This window comes from Thunnus thynnus, chromosome 20, assembly GCF_963924715.1.
Source record: "Thunnus thynnus chromosome 20, fThuThy2.1, whole genome shotgun sequence".
NCBI classification, from domain to species: domain Eukaryota; kingdom Metazoa; phylum Chordata; class Actinopteri; order Scombriformes; family Scombridae; genus Thunnus; species Thunnus thynnus.
Genome location: NC_089536.1, coordinates 37501 through 50184, shown reverse-complemented (window position 1 = coordinate 50184; position 12684 = coordinate 37501). Strand labels below are relative to the sequence as shown.

The 12684-nt window shown below is 40.5% G+C and overlaps 1 protein-coding gene across 1 annotated transcript in view; it reads right to left on the bottom strand.

Moving 5' to 3' along the window:
* The window catches only part of atad1b (ATPase family AAA domain containing 1b), a 36951-nt gene that overhangs the window by 23561 nt on the left and 706 nt on the right, over positions 1 to 12684 (bottom strand). Inside the window, exons 2-5 of the mRNA XM_067576368.1 lie at positions 5895 to 6081; positions 5334 to 5432; positions 4424 to 4544; positions 3390 to 3590 (exon numbers count right to left, since the gene is read on the bottom strand). Of these exons, the coding sequence (XP_067432469.1) occupies positions 3390 to 3590; positions 4424 to 4544; positions 5334 to 5432; positions 5895 to 6068 (595 nt within the window). The 5' untranslated portion in view covers positions 6069 to 6081. The remainder of the gene's footprint in view (positions 1 to 3389; positions 3591 to 4423; positions 4545 to 5333; positions 5433 to 5894; positions 6082 to 12684) is intronic.

The following is a 12684-nucleotide window of genomic DNA, read 5'->3' as shown; positions in this document are numbered from 1 at the left end:
ATAATGTGTGTGTGTGTGTATATTGAGTGTGTGTGTGTGTGTATAATGAGTGTGTGTATAATGTGTGTGTGTGTAATGTGTGTGTGTGTGATGTGTGTGTGTGTGTATAATGAGTGTGTGTGTGTGTATAATGTGTGTGTGTATAATGAGTGTGTGTGTATAATGAGTGTGTGTGTGTGTGTGTGTATAATGTGTGTGTGTGTGTATAATGTGTGTGTATATAATGTGTGTGTGTGTGTATAATGTGTGTGTGAGTGTGTGTGTATAATGTGTGTGTGTATAATATGTGTGTGTATAATGTGTGTGTGTGTATAATGTGTGTGTGTATAATATGTGTGTGTGTATAATGTGTGTGTGTATAATGTGCGTGTATGATGAGTGTGTGTATAATGTGTGTGTGTACATAATGTGTGTATATAATGAGTGTGTGTGTGTATAATGAGTGTGTGTGTGTATAATGTGTGTGTATGTGTGCATAATGAATGTGTGTGTGTGTGTAATGTGTGTGTGTGTGTATGAGTGTGTGTGTGTAATGAGTGTGTGTGTGTATAAGTGTGTGTGTGTATAATGTGTGTGTATAATGTGTGTGTGTGTGTGTGTGTGTAATGCGTGTGTGTATAATGTGTGTGTGTGTGTATAATGAGTGTGTGTAATGAGTGTGTGTGTGTGTATAATGTGTGTGTGTGTGTGTGTGTGTATAATGTGTGTGTGTGTGTGTATAATGAGTGTGTGTGTGTAATGAGTGTGTGTGTGTATAAGTGTGTGTGTGTGTATAATGTGTGTGTGTGTGTGTAATGTGTGTGTGTGTGTATATGAGTGTGTGTGTGTAATGAGTGTGTGTGTGTATAAGTGTGTGTGTGTATAGTGTGTGTGTGTATAAGTGTGTGTGTGTATAAGTGTGTGTGTGTATAATGTGTGTGTGTGTGTGTATAATGAGTGTGTGTATGAGTGTGTGTGTGTATAAGTGTGTGTGTGTAATGAGTGTGTGTGTGTATAAGTGTGTGTGTGTGTATAATGTGTGTGTGTGTGTAATGTGTGTGTGTGTGTATGAGTGTGTGTGTGTAATGAGTGTGTGTGTGTATAAGTGTGTGTGTGTATATAATGTGTGTGTGTGTGTAATGTGTGTGTGTGTGTGTGTATGAGTGTGTGTGTGTACTGAGTGTGTGTGTGTATATAAGTGTGTATAATGAGTGTGTATAATGAGTGTGTGTATGAGTGTGTATAATGTGTGTGTGTATAATGTGTGTGTGTATAATGAGTGTGTGTGTGTGTGTGTGTATAATGAGTGTGTGTGTGTATGAGTGTGTGTGTGTGTATAATGTGTGTGTAATGTGTGTGTGTGTGTGTGTGTATAATGAGTGTGTGTATACTAAGTGTGTGTGTGTATAATGAGTGTGTGTGTGTATAATGAGTGTGTGTGCGTGTATAATGTGTGTGTGTGTATATTGAGTGTGTGTGTGTGTGTATAATGTGTGTGTGTGTATATTGAGTGTGTGTGTGTGTATAATGTGGTGTGTGTGTGTATATTGAGTGTGTGTGTGTGTGTATAATGAGTGTGTGTATAATGTGTGTGTGTGTAATGTGTGTGTGTGTGTATAATGAGTGTGTGTGTGTGTATAATGTGTGTGTGTGTATAATGTGTGTGTGTGTGTGTGTGTGTGTATAATGTGTGTGTGTGTGTGTATAATGTGTGTGTGTATAATGTGTGTGTGTATAATGAGTGTGTGTATAATGTGTGTGTGTATAATGAGTGTGTGTGTGTGTGTATAATGTGTGTGTGTGTGTATAATGTGTGTGTGTGTGTATAATGTGTGTGTGTATAATATGTGTGTGTGTATAATGTGTGTGTGTGTAATGTGTGTGTGTGTGTATAATGAGTGTGTGTATAATGTGTGTGTGTGTAATGTGTGTGTGTGTGTATAATGAGTGTGTGTGTGTGTATAATGTGTGTGTGTGTATAATGTGTGCGTGTATAATGAGTGTGTGTGTGTGTGTGTGTGTATAATGTGTGTGTGTGTGTGTGTATAATGTGTGTGTGTGTGTGTATAATGTGTGTGTGTATAATGTGTGTGTGTATAATGAGTGTGTGTGTGTGTGTGTGTGTATAATGTGTGTGTGTATAATGAGTGTGTGTGTGTGTGTGTGTGTATAATGTGTGTGTGTGTGTATAATGTGTTTGTATATAATGTGTGTGTGTGTGTATAATGTGTGTGTGAGTGTGTGTGTATAATGTGTGTGTGTATAATATGTGTGTGTGTATAATGTGTGTGTGTGTGTATAATGTGTGTGTGTATAATATGTGTGTGTGTATAATGTGTGTGTGTGTGTATAATGTGTGTGTGTACATAATGTGTGTGTATAATGTGTGTGTGTGTGTATAATGTGTGTGTGTATATAATGAGTGTGTGTGTGTATAATGAGTGTGTGTGTGTATATAATGTGCGTGTATAATGTGTGTGTGTACATAATGTGTGTGTATAATGAGTGTGTGTATATAATGAGTGTGTGTGTGTATAATGAGTGTGTGTGTGTATAATGAGTGTGTGTGTATAATGAGTGTGTGTGTATAATGAGTGTGTGTATAATGTGTGTGTGTGTATAATGAGTGTGTGTGTGTATAATGAGTGTGTGTGTGTATAATGAGTGTGTGTATATAATGAGTGTGTGTGTGTATAATGAGTGTGTGTGTGTATAATGAGTGTGTGTGTGTATAATGTGTGTGTATGTGTGCATAATGAATGTGTATTTGTGTATAATGTGTGTGTGTATAATGTGTGTGTGTATGAGTGTGTGTGTGTATGAGTGTGTGTGTGTATAATGTGTGTGTATAATGAGTGTGTATAATGAGTGTGTATGTGTATAATGTGTGTGTGTGTGTGTGTGTGTGTGTGTATAATGTGTGTGTGTGTGTATAATGAGTGTGTGTGTGTATAATGAGTGTGTGTGTGTATGTGTGTGTAATGTGTGTGTGTGTATAACGTGTGTGTGTATAATGTGTGTGTATGTGTGTATAATGTGTGTGCGTATAATGTGTATGAGTGTGTGTATATAATGTGTGTGTGTGTGTGTGTGTGTGTGTATAATGTGTGTGTGTATAATGAGTGTGTGTATGAGTGTGTGTATAATGTGTGTGTGTGTATAATGAGTGTGTGTATGAGTGTGTGTATAATGTGTGTGTGTGTGTGTGTGTGTAATGAGTGTGTATGTGTGTATAATGTGTGTGTGTATAATGAGTGTGTGTGTGTGTGTGTGTGTGTGTGTATATAATGTGTGTGTGTGTGTGTATAATGAGTGTGTGTGTGTGTATAATGTGTGTGTATATAATGTGTGTGTGTGTGTATAATGAGTGTGTGTGTGTGTATAATGTGTGTGTATGTGCGCGTGCATACCAATCTCGTCGATGAAGATGATTGACGGCTGCAGTTTAACAGCCAATGAGAACACGGCGGCGGCGAGCTTCTGAGACTCTCCGTACCACTTGTCGGTCAGCGTGCTCGGCTGCAGGTTGATGAAGCGAAACCCCGCCTCTTTGGCCGTCGCCTTGGCGATCAGCGTTTTACCGCAGCCCGGCGGCCCATACAGCAGCACACCTGTTACCATGACAACAGAGTAGGATTATGGTCTGTACTCCTGTTTCCTCCAGGTACAGTCTGAACATGAGCGTGCACGTGGCTGCGTCTAGTCTGAACATGAGCGTGCACGTGGCTGCGTCTAGTCTGAACATGAGCGTGCACGTGGCTGCCTCTAGTCTGAACATGAGCGTGCACGTGGCTGCGTCTAGTCTGAACATAAGCGTGCACGTGGCTGTTAATGGCCGGACTGGTTTCCGCTGATAGAAAGGCAACAGGAAGTCAAATAACCAGTCGTATCAGTGGAAGTATGCAGACGAGCATCTCAGGTCCAGACCCGGCGCCGCTCCTGTGAGCTGACAACAGGAAGCAGACAGGAGGACACTGGTGGGCTTTAATGGTTCGGGGGATATTTTCCACTGGTGGGCTTTAATGGTTCGGGGGATATTTTCCACTGGTGGGCTTTAATGGTTCGGGGGATATTTTCCACTGGTGGGCTTTAATGGTTCGGGGGATATTTTCCACTGAGTACCAGCTGAGCATCGTTTAAACGCCGCAGCCTCCCTGAGTACTGCTGCCGACCATGTGACCATCCTCTGATGGATAACGCGCCACGTCACAGAGCTCGTTGGCTGAACGTGAGCCGCCTCCAGTCAGCTGATCCCAGTCCAGCAGAGCAGCTGCGTGATGACATCACGTCCACGTGGACCAGAACCTCTGAAGAACGTTTCCAGCACCTTGTTGTATCTACGGCGGTCCTGAAGGCAAACGGGTCCGACCCGCTAATAACAAGAGTTCTAATAAAACGGCCGCTAAGTGTAATTGATTGATGATCAGCTGATCGACTGACTGACCTTTGGGAGGCTGCAGCAGTCTGGATCCCTGGAACAGGTGTCTCTTCTGGACGGGTAAGATGACCGTCTCCTTCAGCTCAGTGATGACCTCATCCAGACCTGCGATGTCCCTCCAGGTGATCTACACACACGCACACGTTATACACACGTCATACAAATGTGTGTATAATGTGTGTATAATGTGTGTATAATGTGTGTGTGTACAACGTGTGTGTGTATAATGTGTGTGTGTATAACGTGTGTGTAATGTGTGTGTGTGTATAACGTGTGTGTGTGTATAATGTGTGTGTGTATAATGTGTGTGTGTATAATGTGTGTGTGTGTATAATGTGTGTGTGTGTATAACGTGTGTGTGTGTGTATAATGTGTGTGTGTGTGTATAACGTGTGTGTGTGTATAACGTGTGTGTAATGTGTGTGTGTATAATGTGTGTGTGTATACTGTGTGTGTGTGTATAACGTGTGTGTAATGTGTGTGTGTATAATGTGTGTGTGTGTGTGTGTATATGTGTGTGTGTATACTGTGTTTAACGTGTGTGTGTTTAACGTGTGTGTGTGTATATGTGTGTGTGTGTATATGTGTGTGTGTGTATATGTGTGTGTGTGTGTGTATATGTGTGTGTGTGTATACTGTGTGTTTAACGTGTGTGTGTATATGTGTGTGTGTGTGTGTATATGTGTGTGTGTGTGTGTATATGTGTATATATGTGTGTGTGTATACTGTGTGTTTAATGTGTGTGTGTATATGTGTGTGTGTGTATATGTGTGTATATGTGTGTGTGTGTGTATATGTGTGTGTATACTGTGTGTTTAACGTGTGTGTGTATATGTGTGTATATGTGTGTGTGTGTATATGTTTGTGTATATGTGTGTATATGTGTGTATATGTGTGTATATGTGTGTGTGTGTACCTGCATGGTCAGCGGGTCGACCAGGTGAGCAGCGATACTCATCTCGTACTCTGACAGCTTCACGTTTTTAACACCAATCTGACGCATCAACTTCTCAGCCTGAGACACAGAAACATGATCAATTATCTTGGAATCAATCAATCAACCAATCAGTTAATCAAGAATATAATTAGCAAATCAATCAATAATGGAAATAATGGTTATTTGTGTGTTTGACTTCATTATTGATAGTTGTGGTAATCATTTCCTGCTGCAATGATTAGTTAATCTTTTAAAAATTATTTTTTTTAATTAATCAATTAGTTCCACTATTAAATGAATTGCTGACTAGTCTGATAATCAATTAATCGTTCTGAGTCATTTTTACAGAGAAAGAGTCCTGATTGTCTGATTGCAGCTTTTAAAAGTGAATATTTCGTCTCTGACAGTAAACCGATGACATCATCCTGGAAACATTGATCCACATGTTCCACCATTATATGAACCAAACAACTAATTGATCAACCCAGAAACTAATCAACAGATGAATTGATAATGAACAGCGATCCCTACATCACTGACCTGTTTCTGCGCCTCCAGCTTCTGCTTCCTGGTGGGGTCGATGGCGTCCACCATCCACTTGATGGTGAAGTAGGTGACGGCGCCGAACACGGTGAGACGGAACAGCAGGCCGAGCACCTCGTTCCTGCCCAGAGGACGAGTCATGTTGTCTGCTGGAAGCTCCCGAAGCACCATGGTGGAAGAATCACTGCAAAACAGCAGCCGGAGCCGTTACTACTGACACTACTGACACTACTGACAGTACTGACACGTTACTGACGCTACTGACACGCTACTGATACACTACTGACACGCTACTGATACACTACTGACACTCTACTGACACTCTACTGATATACTACTGACACTACTGACACTCTACTGATGTACTACTGACACGCTACTGATATACTACTGATACTACTGATATACTACTGACACTACTGACACACTACTGATATACTACTGACACTACTGACACTCTACTGATACACTACTGACACTACTGACACTACTGACACTACTGACACTCTACTGACACTACTGACACTCTACTGATACACTACTGACACTACTGACTCTACTGACACTCTACTGACACACTACTGACACTCTACTGACACTCTACTGATATACTACTGACACTACTGACACGCTACTGATACACTACTGATATACTACTGACACTACTGACACTCTACTGATATACTACTGACACTACTGACACTACTGATATACTACTGACACTCTACTGATATACTACTGACACTACTGACACTACTGACACTCTACTGACACTCTACTGACACACTACTGACACACTACTGACACACTACTGACACTACTGACACGCTACTAACACTACTGACACTACTGACACACTACTGACACTACTGACACACTACTGATATACTACTGACACGCTACTGACACTCTACTGATATACTACTGACACTACTGACACTCTACTGGCACTACTGACACACTACTGACACTACTGACACTCTACTGACACGCCACTGACACGCTACTGACACGCTACTGACACTACTGACACAGTACTGACACTCTACTGACACTACTGACACGCTACTGACACTACTGACACACTACTGACACTCTACTGACACGCCACTGACACACTACTGACACGCTACTGACACGCTACTGACACGCTACTGATATACTACTGACACTACTGACACTCTACTGATATACTACTGACACTCTACTGACACACTACTGACACTACTGACACACTACTGACACGCTACTGACACTACTGACACGCTACTGACACTCTACTGATATACTACTGACACTACTGACACACTACTGACATGCTACTGACACGCTACTGATATACTACTGACACTACTGACACTCTACTGATATACTACTGACACGCTACTGACACACTACTGATATACTACTGACACGCTACTGACACACTACTGATATACTACTGACACTCTACTGACACGCTACTGACACTCTACTGATATACTACTGACACTACTGACACTCTACTGACACTCTACTGATATACTACTGACACTCTACTGACACGCTACTGACACGCTACTGATATACTGCTGACACTACTGACACGCTACTGATATACTACTGACACTACTGACATGCTACTGACACGCTACTGATATACTACTGACACTACTGACACTCTACTGATATATTACTGACACTACTGACACACTACTGATATACTACTGACACGCTACTGATATACTACTGACACTACTGACACACTACTGATATACTACTGACACTACTGACACTACTGACACACTACTGATATACTACTGACACGCTACTGATATACTACTGACACACTACTGACATACTACTGATATACTACTGACACGCTACTGATATACTACTGACACTCTACTGACACGCTACTGACACTCTACTGATATACTACTGACACTACTGACACACTACTGATATACTACTGACACTACTGACACGCTACTGACACGCTACTGATATACTACTGACACGCTACTGACACTACTGACACTCTACTGATATACTACTGACACGCTACTGATATACTACTGACACTACTGACACTACTGACACGCTGCTGACACGCTACTGATATACTACTGACACGCTACTGACACGCTACTGATATACTACTGACACGCTACTGATATACTACTGACACTCTACTGACACGCTACTGACACTCTACTGATATACTACTGACACACTACTGACACTACTGACACTCTACTGACACTCTACTGATATACTACTGACACTCTACTGACACGCTACTGACACTCTACTGACACTCTACTGACACGCTACTGAAACTCTACTGAAACTCTACTGATACTACTGACACTACTGACGCACTACTGACACTACTGACACTCTACTGACACTCTACTGATAAACTACTAACACTACTGACACGCTACTGATATACTACTGACACTACTGACATACTACTGATATACTACTGACACGCTACTGATATACTACTGACACTACTGACACACTACTGATATACTACTGACACTACTGACACTACTGATATACTACTGACACGCTACTGATATACTACTGACACACTACTGACATACTACTGATATACTACTGACACACTACTGATATACTACTGACACTCTACTGACACGCTACTGATATAATACTGACACACTACTGACATACTACTGATATACTACTGACACACTACTGATATACTACTGACACTACTGACACTACTGATATACTACTGACACGCTACTGATATACTACTGACACACTACTGACATACTGCTGATATACTACTGACACTCTACTGATATACTACTGACACTACTGACACACTACTGACATACTACTGATACACTACTGACACGCTACTGATATACTACTGACACTACTGACACACTACTGACATACTACTGATATACTACTGACACTACTGACACGCTACTGACACGCTACTGATATACTACTGACACGCTACTGACACTACTGACACTCTACTGATATACTACTGACACGCTACTGATATACTACTGACACTACTGACACGCTGCTGACACGCTACTGATATACTACTGACACGCTACTGACACGCTACTGATATACTACTGACACTCTACTGATACACTACTGACACGCTACTGACACTCTACTGATATACTACTGACACGCTACTGATATACTACTGACACGCTACTGATATACTACAGACACACAACTGATATACTACTGATATACTACTGACACTCTATTGACATACTACTGACACATTACTGATATACTACTGACACGCTACTGACACTCTACTGATATACTACAGACACACAACTGATATACTACTGATATACTACTGACACTCTATTGATATACTACAGACACACAACTGATATACTACTGATATACTACTGACACGCTACTGACACTCTACTGATATACTACAGACACACAACTGATATACTACTGATATACTACTGACACTCTATTGATATACTACTGACACATTACTGATATACTACAGACACACTACTGACATACTACTGACACGCTACTGATATACTACTGACACACTACTGACATACTACTGACACTCTACTGATATACTACTGACACGCTACTGACACTCTACTGATATACTACTGACACGCTACTGATATACTACTGACACTACTGACATACTACTGATATACTACTGACACGCTACTGATATACTACTGACACTACTGACACACTACTGATATACTACTGACACTACTGACACTACTGATATACTACTGACACGCTACTGATATACTACTGACACACTACTGACATACTACTGATATACTACTGACACACTACTGATATACTACTGACACTCTACTGACACGCTACTGATATACTACTGACACACTACTGACATACTACTGATATACTACTGACACACTACTGATATACTACTGACACTACTGATATACTACTGACACACTACTGATATACTACTGACACGCTACTGATATACTACTGACACACTACTGACATACTACTGATATACTACTGACACTCTACTGATATACTACTGACACTACTGACACACTACTGACATACTACTGATACACTACTGACACGCTACTGATATACTACTGACACTACTGACACACTACTGACATACTACTGATATACTACTGACACTACTGACACGCTACTGACACGCTACTGATATACTACTGACACGCTACTGACACTACTGACACTCTACTGATATACTACTGACACGCTACTGATATACTACTGACACTACTGACACGCTGCTGACACGCTACTGATATACTACTGACACGCTACTGATATACTACTGACACTACTGACACGCTACTGACACGCTACTGATATACTACTGACACGCTACTGATATACTACTGACACTACTGACACGCTACTGACACGCTACTGATATACTACTGACACTACTGACATACTACTGATATACTACTGACACGCTACTGATATACTACTGACACTACTGACACACTACTGATATACTACTGACACTACTGACACTACTGATATACTACTGACACGCTACTGATATACTACTGACACACTACTGACATACTACTGATATACTACTGACACACTACTGATATACTACTGACACTCTACTGACACGCTACTGATATACTACTGACACACTACTGACATACTACTGATATACTACTGACACACTACTGATATACTACTGACACTACTGATATACTACTGACACACTACTGATATACTACTGACACGCTACTGATATACTACTGACACACTACTGACATACTACTGATATACTACTGACACTCTACTGATATACTACTGACACTACTGACACACTACTGACATACTACTGATACACTACTGACACGCTACTGATATACTACTGACACTACTGACACACTACTGACATACTACTGATATACTACTGACACTACTGACACGCTACTGACACGCTACTGATATACTACTGACACGCTACTGACACTACTGACACTCTACTGATATACTACTGACACGCTACTGATATACTACTGACACTACTGACACGCTGCTGACACGCTACTGATATACTACTGACACGCTACTGATATACTACTGACACTACTGACACGCTACTGACACGCTACTGATATACTACTGACACGCTACTGACACTACTGACACTCTACTGATATACTACTGACACGCTACTGATATACTACTGACACTACTGACACGCTGCTGACACGCTACTGATATACTACTGATACACTACTGACACGCTACTGATATACTACTGACGCGCTACTGATATACTACTGACACGCTACTGATATACTACAGACACACAACTGATATACTACTGATATACTACTGACACTCTATTGACATACTACTGACACATTACTGATATACTACTGACACGCTACTGACACTCTACTGATATACTACAGACACACAACTGATATACTACTGATATACTACTGACACGCTACTGACACTCTACTGATATACTACAGACACACAACTGATATACTACTGATATACTACTGACACTCTATTGATATACTACTGACACATTACTGATATACTACAGACACACTACTGACATACTACTGACACGCTACTGATATACTACTGACACACTACTGACATACTACTGACATGCTACTGACATGCTACTGATATACTACTGACACTCTACTGATACACTACTGACACGCTACTGACACTCTACTGATATACTACTGACACGCTACTGATATACTACTGACACGCTACTGATATACTACAGACACACAACTGATATACTACTGATATACTACTGACACTCTATTGACATACTACTGACACATTACTGATATACTACTGACACGCTACTGACACTCTACTGATATACTACAGACACACAACTGATATACTACTGATATACTACTGACACTCTATTGATATACTACAGACACACAACTGATATACTACTGATATACTACTGACACGCTACTGACACTCTACTGATATACTACAGACACACAACTGATATACTACTGATATACTACTGACACTCTATTGATATACTACTGACACATTACTGATATACTACAGACACACTACTGACATACTACTGACATGCTACTGATATACTACTGACACTCTACTGATATACTACTGACACTCTACTGATATACTACTGACACGCTACTGACACTCTACTGATATACTACTGACACGCTACTGATATACTACTGACACACTACTGATATACTACTGACACTCCATTGATATACTACTGACACTCTATTGATATACTACTGACACTCTATTGATATACTACTGACACATTACTGATACACTACAGACACACTACTGACATACTACTGACACGCTACTGATATACTACAGACACACAACTGATATACTACTGATATACAACTGACACACTACTGACATACTATTGACACACTACTGATATACCACTGACATACTACCGACATACTACAGACACATTACTAGTATACCACTGACATACTACAGACATACTACAGACATACTACTGATATACCACTGACATACTACAGACATACTACAGACACATTACTAGTATACCACTGACATACTACAGACATACTACAGACATACTACTGATATACCACTGACATACCACAGACACATTACTAGTATACCACTGACATACTACAGACACATTACTAGTATACCACTGACATACTACAGACACATTACTAGTATACCACTGACATACTACTGATATACCACTGACATACTACTGATATAC